This window comes from Gracilinanus agilis, chromosome 2 (assembly GCF_016433145.1).
Source record: "Gracilinanus agilis isolate LMUSP501 chromosome 2, AgileGrace, whole genome shotgun sequence".
Classification (NCBI taxonomy): domain Eukaryota; kingdom Metazoa; phylum Chordata; class Mammalia; order Didelphimorphia; family Didelphidae; genus Gracilinanus; species Gracilinanus agilis.
In genome coordinates this window covers 421,374,137-421,395,135 of record NC_058131.1, presented here as the reverse complement: position 1 = coordinate 421,395,135, position 20,999 = coordinate 421,374,137, and the positions used below count along the sequence as shown (strand labels likewise).

Below are 20,999 nucleotides of genomic sequence, written 5' to 3'. Positions count from 1 at the left end.
TTATTAAGTACTTATCATGCTGTCAGGCCTTTAAAGAAAGGCAAAAACTAACTCTTGCCCTCAAGGAACTCACCATCTAATGTATGAGACAACATGCAAACAGCTATGTACAAATATGCTATAGACAGGATGAATTGGAGATAATCGATAGAGGGAAGGAATTGGGAAAGTCTTTCTGTAGAAGGGAGAATTTTAGCTGGGACTTGAAGGAAACCAGGGAAACCTAAGAAGGTGATGATGATGAAGAGCATTCCAGGTATGGAAGACAGACCTGAAAATGCTCTAAATTGGGAGATGGAGTACCTTATTTGAGCAACAACCTGGAAGTCAGTGCCCAGGAAGTCAGATCCTGGAAGGGACACTCCTAGAGTCAAAATGTACTTAATGGGGGGTAAGGGGAGGTGGGGGGAAGAAGGGGATATTTGAGAGCTCAGAAATTTTAGGCCTAAGTAGTAGTATGGTAGATTGTTAAAAACACCAAGCCAGACTAAAGTCAGGGAATTTTGCACAAGTTCCAAAGCTAGAAGAGATCTTAGAGATCACTTTGTCCAAATTCTCACTTCACAGATGAGGCGTCAGTGAACCAAATAGGGTTAAATGATTTGTCCAAGGTCACAAAAGAGATTAAGTGGCAGCACTGGCATTCTAACCTATGCCCTCTGACTCAGGATTCAGCTTTTTTTCTAGCACACCCCAGGTCTCCCCTTATAGGATAATAGAAACATCAGAACTAGAAGGAATCTTAAAGATCATACAGCCCCATAACCTTATTTTACAGAAACAGATCCAAAAATCAGAAGGAATATTGCCTGGAATCCTAATGCTAGCTGTTGTTGAGCTAGGACTCAAATCTCCTGACTTCTGACAGCCTGAGCTTCCTTTTCAGGTCTTCATTTCTACAAAGAGAGGTTTGAATAGTTTCTAAGAATTAGTCTAGTTTTATAAATTCTATTATTTTAATTCTGGCTCTCCTCCTGATTTACTTTATGACCTTGGAAAAGTCCTTTCACTTTTCTGATGTTTTCCCCACTTTTAAAATGAGAGAGTTGGACTCAATGAATCTCTAAACTGTGGCGACCCCACCCCCACCCCCCAGTTCTGACAGTGACATCTTATGATTTTACCATAAGGTTGTTGGAGAGAGGGATTCAAGCTCAAAGCTTGAGTCACTTGATCCCTGTGACATCCATCTACCCTTGGGTTTGCAGAGGACCAAGAGTCCTGCGTCATCCCAGCTGCCAAGGTTGGAAAAAGTCCACCCCGCTATTCCTCTGGGGACCAGAGACAAAGCTTTGGAAGCTGGCATTTGGTGAGAGGGTGCAATGTGGTAAATGGAGAAGACACTGGACCTGGATTTGAATCCTGGTTTTGCCACTTTTTCATGTGCCATTTCCCCACCGAGGGCCTGTTTCGCTATCCCTAAAATCAGGGGGTTCGATTGAGATAGCTAGCATTGAATAACTAGCATTTACCCAGTGCTTTAAAGGTGCGCAAAGCGCTTCTCTTGGGTTATCTGGATTATTTATCTCTAAAGGCTCTTCCAGCTTCAAAATCATATGAGATGCCTTCCCACCCCTCTTCTCGCCCATCCTTGCCCCGCTTCGCCTCCCCACCCGCCTCCCACCCTAAGGAGAGAGAGAGGGCGGGGCTCAAGCCCCAGATTAAGGAGGAGGCCCTAAGGGCCCCCCTGGGGGGGGGGATGGAAGAGGGAGGGCAGCAGATCCCGGAGGGTTAACAAAATGGAAGGCATCAAGCTGCTTAATAGACAAAGACAGCGGGGCGACTCCCTCCAGCCTGGGGCCAATAGAATGAATGGGATATAAATACCCGCCAATGGGAGGGCCCATCCTGGCCACTATAAAATAGGAGGAGGGCAGCGCGTCCGGGACTTGGTGACTGAGCTCTGGTGAAGGTGGCCTCGGAACGCAGCAGCATCCGCTCGCCGCCGCCGTCGCAGCCGCAGCAGCAGCATCCTCCGATCCTCACGCCTTTCTGCGACCCTCGCAGCAGCCTTGGTGAGTTCGCTGCCTGGCGCCCTCTGGTAGCTCCAGATGTGCAGCCCCCGGGTTCGACGCGCACCTGCTTCTGGCGATGAGACTGGCTTGTGTGTGTGAGCGTCTATGAGTACCATTTCGCGAAATATTTCGTGTGTATGATTGTGGATCTGAGTATTCGCTGGCAACTACTGCTGGATGCTTAAAGAGCGGGGAGCAGGAGTGGCCCAAAGGATCCCAGCTCGCTTTGTCTTGGCAGTCTGGCAATCCTGGAGCCCGGGGGAGCGCCCTCTTGTAGAGTTGGGAGGAAGGGGGTCTTGAAGAGGATGTAGATGAGGCTGAGCCCCTCCCTCTGTCTTAGGGATCAGGAGGTAGAGGGGCCCAGCATAGCTGCCATCTAGACCTCGGATTAGCTCGGGTTGAACCTTTAGATGTTTTGTAGAAGGGGGAGATTTTATTTTCCTCGGGCCGCCCCCCCTCCACTCCCCGGGGGATGAATGTGTATGTGTGTTTGTGCCTGCCTTCTGGGGTGGGGAATCTCTGGGGAGGTGAGCAAAGCAGATGGCTGCTGCTGGAGGGGAGAGGGATCCCAGGGGCGGGTCTGGCTCCCTTTCTCCTAGTCAAGCTTCCATCCTCTTCTGTGCTCACCCGCTCTTCCAGTTCCTTCGCCCTCCACCCGACCCTCGCCTCTATACATTGCGGAGGCAAAGACTGGGGTTGGGTGGGGGGGGGGGGTGCTTCTCTAGATCTTCTGATTTCCCTCTTTCCTTTTAGTCCTTCCACTGCCGTAGCAGATTAACAGGTGTTGGGTCCAGTAACCTCTGCTCAGGGAGCCCCAAGAGCTGCAGGGCTGCAGAGGCTTTGACCTTGGGAGGGCTGCCGGGAGGAGGAGAAGGGAGAGGGGGAGGAGGGGGGAGGAGACAGCCTGGCAGTCAGCAGTGAAGTAGCTTTGTACATATTGCACGGGGCGTTGTCGCAGCCTCCTTCTCCCCTCCCCTCCTCTCCCCTCTCCTTTCTCCTCCCCCACCCCCACCCCCTTCCCTGCGGCTGTGACTCTGGCTCCCTGCAGGGGTTCAGAAGAAAGGAGAAGCTGGGGGTGGGGGGACTGGATAAGTGATCTCCTTGTCCTGGTACCCCTGCCAGCCTCCCGCCATCATGCCGTTCTCCAATAGCCACAACATGCTGAAGTCCCGCTATGCCGCCGAGGACGAATACCCTGACCTCTGCTCGCACAACAACCACATGGCTAAGGTGCTGACCCAAGAGCTCTATGAAAAACTCCGGGATAAGGTCACACCCAGCGGTTTCACCCTGGATGATGTCATCCAGACCGGTGTGGACAACCCAGGTATCCCCTCTCCCCCACATCTTATCCAGGTGCTGCTTTCTCTGTCCTATCACAGCTTTTATCTTTCCACACAGTCAGGGACATTCTGGTCAGGCACATCCAGTGAAGGAAGGTTTTGAAGCTATGGTCTGTCTTCCCTTTTGCCTCTGTTCCCTCTAGTCTTGATTTTTGAAGAAAAATCCCATCCTGCTAACCCATTATTAGAGGTTTGAATGTCAGGTCCCTTCCCTAATTTGGGGATCTGTTCCCACCTCCGTAGTGGAAAGCCTGTATCTTATTCTCAGCCTACCTCCCAACCTGCCTGAGAAACTTCTTAGACCAGGGAGGTTTCACATTATATGTTAGGGCTGGGGTTGGATGAGTACCTTCTTTCAGCTCCTAGCAAGATCCTTCACCTCACCCCAATCTGAAAAGGCATGCCTCTAGGAGACAGATTGGGCATGGAGGACAATGTTTGTCCTACACAAGGTTCCACTACCTCCAGGAGAAGAGATTCCACTATAGAAGCATTATGATTTTGTAGCAAGAACCCAAATTTGAATGCAAAAACATCTTCCAGTACAGTGATTTCAGAACCTTCCAGGTTCTAAAAGATTTGTTTTTTACTTCCTCGCAACTTGTTTCTTGTTCTTTCCTTCTGAGTAAAGAGAGCCTCAAGCTTCCTCTCCTACATCCTTCTCCCTCTCCCCAACCCAGGGCACCCATTCATCATGACTGTGGGCTGTGTGGCTGGAGATGAAGAGAGCTATGATGTGTTCAAGGAGCTTTTTGATCCAATCATTGAAGACCGACATGGAGGCTACAAGCCTTCAGATGAGCATAAGACCGATCTCAATGCTGACAATCTGCAGGTAGGTCTGCCTCCTCAGTCTCTGGCTGCCTGCCCTTATATGGCCTGAGCTTAAGCCTTAACTCAGCACTAAGGGGATTAGTCTATTCCAGACCCTATGCTGGATAGTTTGGTTTTATATGTATGCTGGAGTTGGGACAGGGAGAGAAAGGGATAGGGAGCTTCTTAACCAAGTTGGAGAACAGAATTTATGGGAGGGGGTAGACAGGTAGACATGGGTAGAACAGGTTTTGAGGAATGAGCTAGGCTGAGGCCATTTTTGGGAGGTCTGGGTTGAATTGAAAAGGGAACACATTAAGTAGATAAAAGAACTTCCCCTCTATTTTCTTCCCCCTTTTCCTCTCCCCAGGGTGGTGATGATCTGGACCCTAACTATGTGCTGAGTTCTCGTGTTCGAACTGGCCGGAGCATCCGAGGATTCTGTCTGCCCCCGCATTGTAGCCGAGGAGAGCGCCGTGCCATAGAGAAGCTCTCTGTGGAAGGTATCACCTCACAAGGAGGGGGAGGTGTAGGGGGATGCATCTGACCCCTTTCTCTTCAAGGGGGAGAACTGCCAATAAAATAGCCTTATATGGGAGTCATTCAGGAAAGGAGAAAAAGGGATCTTGAGGCAGACAGAAGTGTATCTGATTTCAGTACCTCAGGGGGGAGGGAGACAAGCATCAGTGCAGGAAGCCTCCTGAGCCCAAGAGACCTTCATTCTAGTTCTACTTTGTAAGGCTCTTGACCTTGAGCAATGTGATCTTAGGCTGCAGCAGAAGACAGAGATAGAGCCCACTAGAAGTCATCTGCCAGTGCTTGGCACATTTTAGGGAAGGACATTCCTTGAAAAGCTGGGACTTCAATGTCCTTCTGTGTAAGATAAATTGTATTTAACTGGCTTAGAAATTCCTTTTGTAAGCCTTCAAGTGCTTTTGGGCATAGCATGGACTGACTGTCCTTGGAGACAATGGGGCCAGGCCTCTGATTCTGGGGTGCTGCTGATGGGGAAGGTGGTGAGCTAGTGATGCAGTAGTATTGCCTCAGCCCCATCTGAGATAGAAGAGCCTGGTCTTCTGGGGGAAGTGATCCCTGTCTCAGGAGACAGGAAAATTCCCTTTATGGGTAATCTTGCCTTCAGAGAGCTTCCCTCACTAGGATGTTATTGAATCAAACATTTTTAACATCTTTGCAACTAGAAATTTCCAGCAGGCAGTAGAATTTCTATTCAATGCTGCATTTTCACTTTTTGAGTTCCAGCTCTGACCTTGGACAAGACATTTAACATAGAATCCCATTTCTCTCAGTATGGTATTAGGGGTCAGAGTATCTTTAATTAGAAGCTGTTTAATCCAGCCCTGTCACCCCTCTGATCAGAGCATCCTTCACATCAGGATTTCATCAGGACATGCTCCTAAAATAGCTGTGTCCATTGATTAAGCAGGGAAGAAGGAAGCTTGCCTCCCTCCGGCTAGTTTGACAGGGAGATTTCTTGGGCAGCCCTGGTTCAAGGTTGGGGTTTGGGTAGTTGGGAGGTTGGGGAATTCTTTGCTGAGGTCCACTGGCAAATACTGCCCGATTTTTAAGGAGCAGGAAGCAGGGGGACCCAGGTGTAGGTCTGGACAAAGTAAATTCTTTCTAGGCCTAGTCTTTATTAAACTAATAGCTTTATTTCAGAGAAATACTTTTGGGTGCCACAAGAATGGATAGAAAGCTTTGTTCTAATCTTGTAATATCTGGGATGTTATATTCATCTCTTAGTAGACCCACTTGGGTAGGATCCGAGGCTGCCTCAGATACCCCCCACTGCCTTTTCCTTCCCCCACTTCCCCATTCAAAGCCTAGGTCATTCCCTAGTCTCATTTTATTTTTATTTTTATTTTATTTTGTTTCCCATTTTAGCTAGAGGGAAGGGAAGTATGAATTCCACATCTCCAGGAACCTTTTTAACAACTGATTTGGGATGAAGTCTGGTTGAGAAATCCAGATTGTGAGAATTAGTGGGACCCAGGGCAGCTCCTCACAATTTTTTACGGGGGGAAAGAAACTGAAGCTGAGAGGTTAGGTCAGTGGCCCAACATTATAACAAAGTGTCAAACAAGAAAATGAAGCTAGGCATTATTTCCAAGGCTAGAACTATAAGGGCATTATTTCTCCCTGATTTGAATTCTCTGCTTTTTCCTCATCTCCTATCTTAAGGTGGAAAAACTAGAATTGTTTTGCTTGGCTCTAGATCCTGTGTGCTTCAGGTTCAGGAAGCAGAGGGGAATTAAAGATGTGTAGATCTGTATACTTCTGAATACAGAGAGGTACAGAGTACTTCAGCTGCCTGTTAGAAACAGGCTTCAAGAAAAGCCGAATAACCACTTGGGGATTATATTGGGATTCCAATTCAAGTATAGCCCATGGGATGGTCCAGAGGTCAGTCCCTTCTCATGCCCTGACTCTAGAGAGGTAAAGGCTCAGGGCAGGAGCAAGGGTGAATGCGTGGGTTTCTATCCTGGCTACTAGTCTGACTTCCTGATTGTCCCCAGCTCTGGCCAGCCTAGAGGGTGACCTAAATGGGAAGTACTATGCCTTGAAGAACATGACTGAGCAGGAGCAGCAGCAGCTGATCGATGACCACTTTCTCTTTGACAAGCCTGTCTCCCCACTCCTCCTGGCATCTGGCATGGCCCGAGACTGGCCTGATGGCAGGGGCATCTGGTGAGTTATACACAACTGTGCAGGATCCAGAAGGGACCAGGAAACCTAAATTTGCAGGAAACCTAAAAATCTTAATTCAGGCTCAGAGGGACAAGATCTAAACCCAGACCAATCTCCCTTGAGATTTCAATCTGGTAGTATAGTGGATAGAGCTGGGCTTAGGGACAGATAAGGTCCTGGGTTCAAATTTGACCTCAGGGAGTTATGACCTTGGACAAGTCACTAAAACTTCCTGTGAAATGGGAATAATCTCATTGGGAAGTTGAAGATTAAGATATTAAGTTTTAATATCAAATTTTACATATTGGACTTGCCCAAGTCTCTGCTAATAGAAATGTTAGCCAATTGTAGACAGCGAATTTCTTCATGACTCTGCCCAAAGGAAATATAAAGATTAGGAACCTGAGGCCCAGTGAAGGGGAGGAACCTTATTCACAGTAGCCTAATTGGTGAAGGAGGTATTACAGGCTCTTGATCACCTCTCAGCTTGGGATTCAAACCCAGTGATCTCACCTGGATCTAAAAGTCCAAGTGTTTTTTACCCTAGCACTTATCTCCCCTGTGGTCATCATGCTTTTAAATACTTCATAGCTGTGATCATGGACAAGTAAGCCACCACCTTCCTTGCAGACTCCAGCCTAAGACACTGCAAGGAAGGTCAAGGTGGTTTAGAGGTGTTAGTTTAGCCACACCCAGACAGACTTGTGATGCCTGCCTGGCTGGCACAGCCTGCTGCCAATATGCAGAAAGCATTCCCCAGCTCCCGCAGTGGGGATGAGCTTATGGCTTACGACCTTGGGCAGCAGGGCTGAGAGTGCCAGGAATATGCCCCCCTACCCCAAAAGCTAGGCAAAGGAGCTCAAGTGAAGGCATGGAGAGGAGGGGAAGAACCAGAGATGGGATTTTCCCTCTTCCCTCTGCCTTTGATTACAGCATAGTCATTAGGTTTAATGGAAAAAACAGTCTGGAGTCAGAAGACCTAGATTCAAGATTTTTGTCCTTTACTGGTTAGGTGACACTGGTTAAGTTGCATTTTCCCCCTCATTGGTCCTCAGTTTGCCCCTCTATAAAACAAAGAGCTTCAAGTAGGTGATCTTAAGTCTCTTTCCTTCCTTCTGGACCCCATCCCCACTTACTATCTTGCCCTCCAAAAAGGGCAACACACTAAGACTTAGTGATTTAACTTCTAGCTGGCAGGAGAGTGTCAAGTTGCTGAGTTGACAGCTGGGTGGGAACCCACACTGCAGGCTCTGCACTGACATCAGTATTAGAGATGGAGCTCCTGCAGCTCCTTGACCACAGCACCCAACTTCCCAAGTTACAGGGTTTAGAGCTGAAACAGAAGCCAACAGCCATTTTACCTTTTAAAGAAATTTCATTCTCATCCGGTTCCCTTCTCTACCCAGTGACCAAGGCAAAAAAAAAATACTCATGAAATTTCCCATGTTAGCTGTGTTGAGGGGTAAAACAAGTGAATGCTTCCCCAGACCAGCAGCTGATCACAGTAGCCAAATCTTTCACAGACCATGGACGTTTCAACCCCTTCACCTCCAGAGGTCTGTCAGCAGTGACTTTCCCAAAGGTCACACAATTGGTAAATAATGGGAAGAATTGGTCATCTGGGTAGCTCAGTGGATTGAGAACCAGGCCTATAGGTCCTAGGTTCACTTCCTAGGTTCCTGGGTTCAAATCTGGATTCAGATTTCCCTGGATAAGTCACCCCATTGCCTAGCCCTTAACACTCTTCATGCCTACACAGTATTGACTCTTAAGAAGAATTCAAACCTAGCTATTGTGATTCCAAATCCAATAGCTCTTACCTTCGGTCTTTATTTTGCCTTTGTTCTTTTAGAACTAAGTTGTATCAACCGTTAACCCTTATTTTCCATCTTAGAATCAATTGCTATTGGTTTCCAAAGCAGCTAAGTTGACTTGTCCAGGGAAATATGAAGCCATCTCTAGCCCTGGCTCTCAATCCACTGAGCCACCTAGCTGGACATTTATTTGGGCCTGTATGAAACCAAGAAGCTATTTTGTATTAGCCAAAAAAAAGCTTTAATATTTTTAAAGCTTAACTTTTCCCACCCCTCTTAGATGAGAGATTAGCAGGCAGGAGGATATGAACCTTGGATGGATGTTGCCATGTGCATGGCTGTCCTGGAGCCCTAAGGTCTTAGGAGCCTTCCTTCTAGGACTCCTTTAAACTGGTCTTCAGTTGCTTCCTGCTGTCTGTTCCCCAGGTCCCCTGTGTCCCTGAAGCTTGGCTGCGTCCCCAGCAGTCAGGTGGCTGAGGAGGCTGTTAGCTATGGAGATGTAGCCAATGCAGCAGTGGGGAGGAGGGGGGAGGCCAGGAGGGGTATTGCAAAGGCAGGGCAGCTGAACCTGCAGAGCTTCCTCCCTTGCCAAGGCAGGTGGAGGGAGGGAAGGAGAGAGGCTATTCTGGCACCAGGGCTTGGTTTTTTCCCTTTTCCTTGGGCAGCTTCCACTGACCTTCACAGAAAGAGGGCCGGGGACACAGATGCTTTGTCCCAGAAAGACCATTTTCTAGTTTGGCCCTGCTACACTGGGATGAGCATGCCAAGGTCATGGCCGTTGTCTTCCTGAGTCCTCAGAGCAGGGAGTACTTTGCTATCATTTCCTCTGTTGGGCCCCTTTGGATTTAGGGGAAAAGTACTGTGTTGACTGCTTAGTGTAGTGACTTCTGGATCACTTCTGGATCAGTTTTCTCATCCACAATGGGGTAGACCAGACTTTGACCAGATCAGGGGAGCTTGCCAAATTTTTAAGTTAAAACTTTGTTTCAATATAATTCATTTCCTTTGAAATATTTTAGGCATTTGAAAACATACAACCTTCTGCGAAGGGGTCTACAGGCTTTAGCAGAGGAGTACACAAATTTTTACAGCATAATAAATGCTAGCTGCATTCATTCAGTAAGGAGTTTATAGGCCTGGTTTACAGTGAATCCTATCAACTTTTAAGGTGCTTGTGGGAAGGATTTGAAATCTGGGTTTGAATCCCAATTTTCTGATTTGACAAAGATTTCAAATTTCCTCAATTTGAATTGCTGACCCTAGTCTTAATCAGGATGTTTTCTGCCCCTGCTTGCTACTGTGTGTGGGTATCTGGAGCTTAACTGGGGCCTTGAATTTCCTGGAAAGGAGACTCTAGGGCTGACACTCTGCTCTGTCCCAGGCACAATGACAACAAGACCTTCCTGGTGTGGATCAATGAGGAGGATCACCTGAGGGTTATCTCCATGCAGAAGGGGGGTAACATGAAGGATGTATTCACACGTTTCTGCACAGGGCTCACTCAGGTAAGGGGCTGATGGGGGTGGGAAGGCTATGCTGAGAGGTTTCCTTTCAGTCCACCTTAGGAAGGAATCTTGAGCTATTTCTAGAAACAGGAACTCAGATAAAGAAACTAGAATTCTGATGTCAGTCAGTAATCAGAAATCAGTCTACAGTATTCCCTGAGCTCAGGCTAAGATGGCTGGTGAGTTGGTAACACATAAGACACAAATATCTCATGTTGGTGTGGGTTGGAGTAGGGAAAGTACAGTGTTGCTGAAATTCAGAGGAAGGAGAATTTTATGGGTTGGAGGCTGTCCTAATAGGGGAGGAGGGGTAGTGGTGGGATGATTATTTCAGGGGGGTAACTATGGGTAAAGGTAACTATGAGGCTCCTGCTGGGCCCATGAACTCCTTTTTTTGTTTGGCCCTCCCTAAACCATTTGGGAAGGCCCTTGCAAGCCCATTTGTTCTGGCCCATGTTCCCCCTCTTAGAAAGTGAGAATGATATATGCCTTGCCTTACTGTTGGGACAAAAGTAGTGTATCATTCTTAGGTGTTATAGTAATTGGAGCTGATTTGATGTTTGCCCTTTGCACAGCCAGATGGGAGGTATCGGCTTCCACGGCCCAGTTAGCCACAGCACCTGGTTCTGGCTATGTGGTTCTCCCTTCCCCTGCCTCACCACCCCCTCCATTTCTTTTCCTCACCTGGTAGCCAGGAATTTGCACAGATCCCTTTAAAAAGTTGTCCCCGACTCTGGGGGATTAACTTGGTGGTGTGGCATCTGCTTCCTCTGTTACCATGGCCCCAGTCTCTGGGGATCCTGGTTCTGACGCCACTGGGCTCCTTCCTTTCCTTTCCACCCCCGCCCTCTTGGAAGAGTCATCATGTTCCCTCCTAAAGGGGTTGGGTCCTATTCCCCAAGTGCCTCCTGGGGAACCATGCCAACAAGAATCAACAGAAGCCTGTGGGATCCTCCCGCTTTTCCTTGATCATTCCCCTATTCTTCAAGGCTCCAAGCTCCCATCACTGCCACAGATGATCCCCTCCAGACCATGGTGATCTCTAAAACCTTTGACATCAGTGCCACCCACTGATCATGGAACACAGATGCTCAGGAATGATAACTTATAGATTCTACACTAGTTCCCAGATCTGGGTACGAGGGTAGAATTATGGTGGCATAATTTCTGTACAAATGTGGGCTGATGGGTGATTGAGTTTCCTGTCTTTGTCCAGATTGAAACCCTGTTCAAGACCAAGAACTACGAATTCATGTGGAACCCTCACCTGGGCTACATCCTGACATGCCCCTCCAACCTGGGCACAGGCCTACGTGCTGGTGTCCACATCAAACTTCCCCACCTGGGCAAGCACGAGAAGTTTGGGGAAGTGCTGAAGAAGCTGAGGCTGCAGAAAAGGGGGACAGGTATGGAAGTGTGAGGGTCATGGGGAAGTGATGCTTGTTTGTTAAATGAAGGATGGGAAGGAGACAGCAGCTTAGTGAGTATTCTGTGGAATTGGGCATCTTTTTGAAGAACAAGGAACTAAAAATGAGGGCTGTCTCATTCTGGGTCATTTGACTAGATCCCAGAGCAGTTGGCCCCCAGGGCCTGCTTCCTTCTCACTGTTTATTTGGGACTATGTGCTTTCAGTGGGGGTTCTTCAGAGGCAGATTGTGCCTTTTTTCAATAACAATAACAATGACAAATAACAGGCAAAGAAAACCAGAATGTTAATAGACACTGGCTACCTTCATAGAAGAAAATTAGAATAGGAGGGGACTCTAAAACAATTGGTTCCCTCCCCCCCTCCAATTTTGCAGAGCAAATTAGTGAAGAATTGTACAACTTTCTAACTCCTAGGCCGGTATCCCTCTGGGCCCTGTTCTTCACTCAGTTCTCCAGGGCTCTGCTCCACTCATTCTTGGTTCTGTCATTCACAGATTGGCCGGAACCTTGATTTTTAGTTCCTTCCTGTCTCAGTTTCTACAGCTTTAAAAATAGCTTCTTGTAAAGTGGCTTCTTTGCAACCACAGCATTGGAGGCTCCTTGCAAGCATTATGCTCACTTGATGAGAACACTTGAGGCTCAAATATTTCCTAGTTTTTAAGCCAAGGACCTTCACTTGCAAATACAGTGCTGATCTTGACTTACATATGAAGTCTTGACAAATTAGGGTCTGAGCCCAAGTCTCCCAACTGTCAGGATTTTTTCTGGATATTCTTTTGGAGCATCTCATTACTATTTCTTTCCTTGCACAGGGGGTGTGGACACAGCAGCTGTGGGTGGTGTCTTTGACATCTCTAATGCTGACCGACTGGGCTTCTCAGAGGTGGAGCTGGTCCAGATGGTGGTGGATGGTGTGAAATTGCTCATAGAGATGGAGAAGCGTTTGGAGCAGGGCCAGTCCATCGATGACCTCATGCCAGCCCAGAAATGAGCAGTCAGCCCCCCGAATTCTGCTGCTTCCTAATTTATTGGACGAATGAATAACCACCATCCTATCCCGCCTGTGGCGCCCTGGGGGCTCCGGATGCAGCTCACCTAATCATGCTGTAGAGAAGTCTTCCTTCCATCCTTCGGTGTTAGAGTTTATTTTTGATGGCTGAGATGTTGCTGAATGCTGAAATAATAAACTATTGTTTTGGCCTGACCAGGTCTCAGGGTAATTAGAAACATGGGGCATGTTGTCAAAATTCCAGAGAGGAAGGAGGGGGCCCCAGTACACAGTAGGGAAGTGCCAGATGTTTGTATCCACCATCTCAGGGGCCCCTAATCTCACTTTGAGGAATCCCCACATACACACCATCTTTCTTCTCTGAATGCCTCTTTAAAGCAATCCATACCATTTTTGGACAGCTCTCAGGATGCTCCCTCCCCTAACATACTCCAGAGTAGGATATTTTTATTTGAGCTGGATGTGTAGGATTAATAGGCTTTAGCTCTCCCATAAAAGGCAAGTCACTGTCAGTTAAGCAGCATTGATTAATCACTTTCTGTACCCAAAGGGAAACATAAAGTTAAGCTAGATCAGACTGCCCCTGCCTTCACATACAATTGCTAATTCATATTACATAAGTGCTTGGAGGCTCAAACCTGTCATGTGGAAGAATGGGCCAGAATTAAAAGCCACAAAACATGCCCAGTTCAGTAGGAGACAACTGCCTCAGACTCTAAAGCTCTAAAGGGTAGTTCAGGAAACAGGCAGTATGTAGAGATGAAGATGGGGGTGTGGGGGTGGTTTCAGATTGGCCCCTGAAAGAAGAGACCAATATTAAAAAAGTCAGGAGTATTCTGGGGCTCCTTCCTTGAATCCTGTGGGACCTTGTTTCAACATTTCTTGCCCACATCTTGGACAGGAATCTTCCCTACTTCAGGCTACTTCGTCCTGCCAGGGTTATTTTTGAACTGATCATGTCAAATTCTATACTAACTTGGGGGCTAACCTGCATTCTGGTTCCCCCATTCCACCCATTCCTAGGACTTCCCCTCTCACTCCCAAATCTAGAGGTGAACCCCACAGCAGCCTTCAAGGATCAATTTCAAATCTACAGATTCCTAAACCAGTTGCCAATCTCAAGTGCCCTTCTTCAACTTGGTGATTTTGTATGTATTTTGGGTACTTACAAGGTCATGTTTCCCACAGCAGGGCACAGGGACCTTAGTACTTAATGTTGGTGGTTTAACCTTGGCAAGGAGGCCTCTCTGGGTCTGTTGGTCTCAAGCACTTGAAAGTGCCTACCAGTCCACTTGGTGAGGATACAAAGTCAGCCAATCTTATTCTTCAGTTAGGTTCTGCTGAGGGAACAAGAGAAATAAGTACAGAGTACATGAGGTGAGAGGCAGCCCCAACAATTTGGGGAATCTAGAAAGGTTTCTGGAAGGACTGGGCATTCCAAGAGGCAGAGTAGCCTTCCTGGAATGGAACCTTTTTGAGTTCCTAAAAATCATTGTTGTGCAAAATCTCAGTCACAGGGCTTTGGGGAAAAATAGGGTTAAGGACATACTCAAACTTTTTCAAGGACAAGATAGGAACCTAATAAAAAGGATAATGCATCTTTATACATATATGTGTAAGATTAACAGTGGCCACAGGAGTAGCTACTTTCCTTGACAGGTCCTGTGGGCTGTAATTCTAAGGCAGGGTGGTAGGGGGGCTGGAGGTGTTGGGGCACATGGATGGAGACAGGCCCTCCTCCACCCAGCCTACTTCGCCAGAAGATATGCCATAAATATGGCACTTTACCTTGAAAAAGATCTGACGTTTGCTTGTGGAAGTGGGTGTCTGCTGGGTTGTAGCTTGTGAGTTAAGGGAAATGGTGCAGTTTTCTGCATACTTGATGTTTCCTGACGACAAATCTCAAACTATAAATTCATATTATGCTCAGATTGTTCCCTCATATCAATTGCTGTGGAACAAATTAGCATTTTCAAAATAAGTTATAGTAGAACTGACTATAGGGAACAACAAGGACGTTAGTTTAGTTGGAACTAAAGGATGAGGAGGCGGAATATATAATCCACCCAGAAAGACTGAAGGCTTTTAAATGCCAGGCAAAAGTTTGTTTTGTCCTGGAGGCCATGGGGAGCCACTTCTGGAGCGGAGTGATCAGATCAGCTAAATGGATTAGAAAAGAGTGAATATGGAAGCAAGGTAAGCCCAATTAGGAGTCTGCTGCAATCTAGATGAAATGTAAAGAGAGTGAGACTAGATTAGGGGTGGTGGTGGTGGTGGTGGTGGTGGTGGTGTGAATGGAGAAACGGGAAAGGATTGAAGAGATGCAGACCAGTTGGAATTGATGAGATTTGGCAACTGATTACATATCCTGGGAAGGGGGACAACAAAGAGGTCTTCCTGGGTTGAAGCAACTGTGATTCAGTGATTAAGAGTACTAGATCAGGAGTCAGGAAGACCTGAGTTCAAATCCAGTCTTAGAAACTTCCTAGCTGTGTGACCCCCAGATAAGTCACTTAATCTATGGTTGCCTGATAAAGGATTCACTGAAGAAGGAAATGGACAAACCACTCCAGGATCTTTGCAAGAACATTCCATAATTAGTTGTAGTCCATGAGGTCACAAAGAGTAGAATTCAATTGAAAAATAACCTAGGTTGTGAACTTGGGTTACTATGGGAATGGTGGTATTCCAACAGAAATAGGGAAGTTAGGAAGGGGTTTTTTTTGTTTGTTTTAATCCTTACCTTCTGTCTTAGAATCAATACTAATTATTGGTTCCAAGGCAGAAGAGAAGTAAGGGCTAGTCAACTGGCGTTAAATGATTTATTCATATAGCTAGGAAGTATCTGAGGTCAAATTTGAACCCAGAACCTTCTATCTCCAGGCCTGGCTCTCAATCCACTGAGCCACTTAGCTGCCCTCATAGAAGGATAGTTTTTAGGAGGGGGAAATGGATTCTCTTTTGGACTTGAACATGAGATGCATATGGGTCATTTAGGTGGAGATATCAAAAAGTAGTTGGAGGTGTGGCACTAGAGCTAAGGAGAGAGATGAGGGTTAGACCTGGAAATTTGAGAGCATGGAGATAATTGAACCTATGAGGACTAATGATTTGGGAAAGTGTCTCAGGGACCATTGGGATAACTCCACTCAGATCTCTACCCTTCTATGCTCTGCCCCCTTACATATACTTCCATACTTTAGACACTTGGACTTATTTCCTGACCCTGGTTAATCCACCTGGGGAATTTGTTACCTTTTCTTCTTCCTCCTTTCTCTGCCCCCCTCAGCAGACTAAATCAGCCTGTTCTGTGTTTTGAGTAATATAGTATGGTCATGGCCACATGTCTAGAGGTGTTCCTGGATCCACATCATCAAAATCTTGGTGAGCTCTGGATGGTCCCCCTCTGAGCCCAGCTTGCAATAAATATACATTTTATTTAAAAACAAAACAGCCCATTGAGATCACTGAATAAGTGAAGAGGAAGAAGAGGGCCTGGTATAAAGCCCTGGAAGGCATGGATGATGTTGCTGGAGAGGGCTGAGAACGATTGGTCCTTCAGGTAGGAAGAGAACTGGACCACCAAAACTCATGGAGGAGAAATTTTGGAGAGCCACTTTTTCCTGAATCACAGTTTTCTACCTGTTAAGTAGGTTATTGATCCATTGTCCCTGTCTTCACTGGGGCTGTGGTTAAGAACCAATCAGTGCCTTTAGGACCAGTCCAAGTGATCTCTGCCAGGGAGGATGGGAAGAGAATAACAGCCTGGCTTAGTTTTCCCTCATCTACCTGCTGTGACTTCTTTCTCACATGCCAGACTCCCTGCTTCCATCTTGCACTTATTGGCTTCTTTTCGCAAAGTCTGGATTCAAGAAATAGTAACCTCTCTCTCCACACCCTTCTTTTCTCCTCACTCCCTTTGGCTCAAATCTGTCAGGGCTGGACCTTCAGTCAATATCCAAGCCTGTTCCCTCAAGACCAGCTGCATGGGAAGAAAAATAAAGAGCCGGGCTGGGGGGGGTGAGGTGATGGGGTCTACTTCCAACTCTGCTAGTAACTCAGTATGACTGGTGAATCCCCCTCTCTGAGTCTCAGTTTTTCCAGGAGGTAAATGAGGAGGTTGGGCCACAAAGGTCTCTGAAGCTCCTGTCTGCTCTATTCCAATGTTATCCCACTGGATTGGGAATTTGATAACCTGGGTCTCATCCCACCAATTTAGGAGGTATGACTGTGGGCAGATCACTTCCTTCTCTTGGCCCTGGTTTCTTTTGTAAAATTAATACTATCTGTCTCCCAGGGTAATTGTGTGGAAAGCATTTTATAAATCATAAAATTCATTCACTGGAAATTCAACCACCTCTTAAGCTTCCCCTGAAACAAAGGCCCATCCTTTTCACATCAGAATTCTTCCTTCTACTTTGCTGGGGATATCACAGTTTCTGAAGAATTCAAGTCGGAGCTCATCCAAATGGCAATGGAGAGACACCTGGGAGGTGTGAGTGGGCTGTGACATATTAGCAACAGAGAACTTTGCAAGAGAAATGCCATAAAGGATGCCATCCAAGAGCTGTATGACTGAAATAGGAGGTGGGCTAGTCATGTAGGAAGAACAAGAGATAATGAATGCACAGCGTGTGTGCTCTGCTGTTATGTATCAATTTACCTGAGGGCAAAGACAGGAACTGCACAGGATAAGACATGTGGCATCTCTATCACTGTGAACTGCATCTGACCCACCCTGGCACTGGTTCCCCCCTCTTCCAACTCCTTTAAGTGTTCTTTCTCTTCCCCCTTGACTTGACTTCTTATCCCCAGTCCTTAGCACAGGGCCCAGCACATAGTGAGAGTTCAATAAATGCTTGGTGCTTGCCTGTCTGCATGGAGGCAATGCTCCCACTAATGAGGTCCCATCTACTCAAGTATAAAGGAATTATGGCTGTTATTAGTCCTCCTCTGCTGCCTCACTGTGGTCCCCTGAGTGTCTGCAGGTGCTGGCAGTAAAGCTCAGGAACAAGGCTGGGAGGGCTTTGAGTGGGACCTCTATGACTGGCACCTGGGGCCAGAGGTCCAAGGTAGGGACAGGGAGCCACAGGTGCCCACTAGCTGAAGGATTTCTCAATGACAATAACTCACAGGGAACTATGGGAGGTTGTCAGTCAAGTGAATCTGAAGTACTAGGTTATAACATGTTTGCTATTATGATTGGAAGGCCAGCCTTGTCAAAGAGGGAGAAGCTTAAAAGCAAAGAGTTGGCCAAGGGGGATAATTTTTTTTTTTCCTTCATGGCAACTTTTTTTTCTTAATTTTAAACAAAAAAATTAATGCAATTCCTCCCCCAATTACATGTAAAAAGTTTCCAACGCCTAAAAAAGAATTTTAAAAGTCTCAAATTCTTTCCCCCTCAACTTCCTCCCAACCAGCTGAGATAGGGAACAATCTGATATAGATTTTACATGAGCAGTTTCATGGCAATATTCCTGAAAAATAGTCTAATGACAATTTGGAGGGAGTTTCTTGATCCTTAAATCATGGAATCCCCTGACTTGTGGATGACAATTCAATAGTAACACAACATAAAATGGAATCTGGGTCAGCAAAGAGAGGTGTATAGGTTAAAGGAAGAGAAAATAATAGCAGCATTTGGTTAAAGGGATCACAGAAGCCTTCCTAGAGGAGGAATGAGAAAAAGGCATCCTAGAATAATGGAAAGAACACTATTCTTGGAATTATAAAAGCAGAAGACATTTTTGAGTCCCTTGTTCAACACTACTCATATGATTTTGGGCAAATCACTTCCATCTCTGGGCCTCAGTTTCTTCATCTGTAAAATTCAGGGTTTCCATCATGATTTCTAAGGTCTCTTCCAGCTCTGATATCCTGTGAGGCTAACTTAAACTGGGCCTTAAAGGATATAGGTTTTTTGGTGTTTTTTTTTAAACCCTTACCTTCCTTCTTGGAATACTGTGTATTGGCTCCAAGGCAGAAGAGTGGTAAGGGTAGGCAATGGGGAAAGAAATGGGCTGGGTGCATGTGTGAGAATCAGGAGAGGGGTACCTATTAGACTGGCCAGATTTTCTTCTGATGCATTCTAATTGATGTCAAGGGCGGGTGTGCTTTTTTGACTGTCTTGTCTGTCGCTTATGGGCAGGTTGTATGAGATTGGTGCCTAGCCAAATCATCAGGCTTTGTTTCCCCCTGCTTCTTCCCCAGGGATGGCTAGATCTTGACCTTAGAGCTGGCTCAGGGATAGCTATGGAAACTGCCAGAGGAGAAGTGGTGGTTGGGAAGCTTCTGGAACTGTCAACTGTGACCTCTCTGGAGTTGGGACCACAGGAAGGAGGGCTCAGACAAGGAAGGAAGACCGGATGACCTTTTGGGGGCCTTTGCTAAGAATTGTAGAGGTATATTTCACTGCCAACACTCTGGGGAGAATACTTAAGCAAACAAAGGATAGATAGACTCACAAAGGACAAAAAAGACCATTTAAATTAGGTGACATTTTTAAAGTTTTTCCAAGAATAAAAGGAAATCAGATAAAATGAGAGAAACCATCAAGTGGAGAAAGTTTGCATGAAACATTGCAAATTAGTCAACTAGATAATTAACTTGAAAAAAATTTTTTAACAATTAACTTTTAGAAATGGCTTTTTACAACAGTGGTATAACTGCAGCAAAGCATCCTTCCTCCTGCTCTGTGACATGCTCTCCTACAAACACATATGATGTCCAGGGAGAAGTGGGTTCGAGCTAAGAGGACAGGTGGCAAAGAGATCCTTTCTGGGAGTCTTCAAGATTTCTCCTGAGCTTTTTCTGTTAGGCTCCCTGTGTGTAGAGCTTCAGATTTCCTTTCTTCACTGCATCCAATTTGTCTCCTCTTCCCAATGCAGTTGCTACCATCAGCTGTTCCTGAGGCCCTGCTGGATGGCAAAAGGAAGTCTGAAAACTCCAGACTCTTCAAACCTTGCAAAGATCTCCAGCTAAGGGTGGGGAGTGTAGAAGAATAAGGCCAAGGTGGAGGGCTTTTTATTAATCTCAGATTAATTCTTTTTCAGAAGCTTGCCTGGAAGGCTCCCATCACCTAAACTGCCAGGATTGAAACTCTCCCTGCCAACTGGTCTTTTATGAGCCCTACAGGGCTTTAGCAAGTATCTCCACCAATCCAAACATGCTTTCTGGGTGGTTTCATTTCATTTCTCTCAATAGCCTGATTAAGGACTTTTCAGACTTAGTCTAAAGTTGATTAATTCATTCAATAGAGCTGTTTAGATATTATTCAAACTTAGTTCCTACCACTGATTGAATGAGGGATTGTTCTTTTTTATTTTTGTTTTAAACCCTTGTGTGTATTGGTTCCAAAGCAGAAAAGCATAAGTTAGGCAATGGGGGTTAAGTGACTTGCCCAGAGTCACATAGCTAGGAAATCTGTCTGAGGCCAGATGTGAACCCAGGACTTCCACTGAGCCTGGCTCTAGGTGCTCTCCCTATACCCTCACCCCCACTCCCCATTACCATTCTTACTTATCAAAGAGCTATCTATGCTTGGTATATAGTGGCTCACTTTAAGTAGCTTATGAAAACTGGTTACTTCAATTCACTACTAACCCTTAGTGTTTTTTGCCTGGCCCATAACACCTCTGACTTATATGGAGCATGAAGTTCATTAGAACATCCTAATTTTTATTTCAAAACTGCTATTTAACCATACTTCCACCCCCCACCCCATATACCGATGATGTTGATTTTTTGTACCAAAGAGAAAGACTTTGTTTATTTATTTCCATTGAATTTTATCTTAGTTTCCATTGAATTTTAGACTTAGTCCAGTGGTCTAACCTGTCAAAATCCTCTTGGATCTTAATTCTGTCATCTGGGATGCTAGAAATCTCTCCCATCTGGTTTGTTGTTGTTCAGTCATTCAAAGATGTCAGACTCTCTGTGACTGCATGGACCATAGCAGGCTAGGCTTTCGAGCTAGCTCCATGATCTCTCCAAGCTAATGTTTGCTGCTTCTGTTGTGGGAGAAAATCCAACCTGCTTTGGGTGAGCTGACTCACTCAGAGCATTGGCAGGCTCACAGTGAATCCTACAAAATAGAGAAATTTATTAGGAGAGAGGCTTATATGACCAGGAGACAAGATGGAGATTGCCTCCTCAAGGGAAAGGATGGTCAGGCTCATATATGTTTACAGACAAAGAAGGTTATGTGCTGAATGAGGAGTTTACAGAAAACTAGGAAGGGGGTTTCTTGGAGTTTGAGTAATGGGCTATTAGCGAGGTTTGCAGCAAGGAGTCCATGTCTGGGGTGTGAGTTTGAGGGGTTCATAAACTGGGGATGGGGAGTGGGGCATGCAATATACATCCTGCCA

The 20,999-nt window shown here is 46.1% G+C and overlaps 1 protein-coding gene across 2 annotated transcripts; it reads left to right on the top strand.

Annotated features, from left to right (window-relative positions):
• Positions 1-1,902: 1,902 nt before the first annotated feature.
• Positions 1,903-12,828, top strand: CKB (creatine kinase B). 2 transcript variants are annotated; one of them, XM_044661883.1, is made up of 8 exons: positions 1,903-2,015; positions 3,167-3,342; positions 4,039-4,193; positions 4,542-4,674; positions 6,706-6,877; positions 10,073-10,196; positions 11,413-11,602; positions 12,437-12,828. In XM_044661883.1, the coding sequence occupies exons 2-8, from the start codon at positions 3,174-3,176 to the stop codon at positions 12,613-12,615; spliced, it is 1,122 nt and encodes a 373-aa protein (XP_044517818.1). In that variant the 5' UTR covers positions 1,903-2,015; positions 3,167-3,173; the 3' UTR covers positions 12,616-12,828. The 2 variants fall into 2 exon arrangements, with proteins under 2 accessions (XP_044517818.1, XP_044517817.1); XM_044661882.1 differs by having other exon boundaries at positions 3,138-3,342.
• Positions 12,829-20,999: the final 8,171 nt, after the last annotated feature.

Bases quoted from the DNA above. Each gene is read 5' to 3' on its own strand.
- CKB (XM_044661882.1), top strand. From the start codon at position 3,150: ATGCCGTTCTCCAATAGCCACAACATGCTGAAGTCCCGCTATGCCGCC. The intron at 3,343-4,038 runs GTATCCCCTCTC...TCCCCAACCCAG, and splicing joins GACCGGTGTGGACAACCCAG to GGCACCCATTCATCATGACT. The intron at 6,878-10,072 runs GTGAGTTATACA...GCTCTGTCCCAG, and splicing joins CCTGATGGCAGGGGCATCTG to GCACAATGACAACAAGACCT.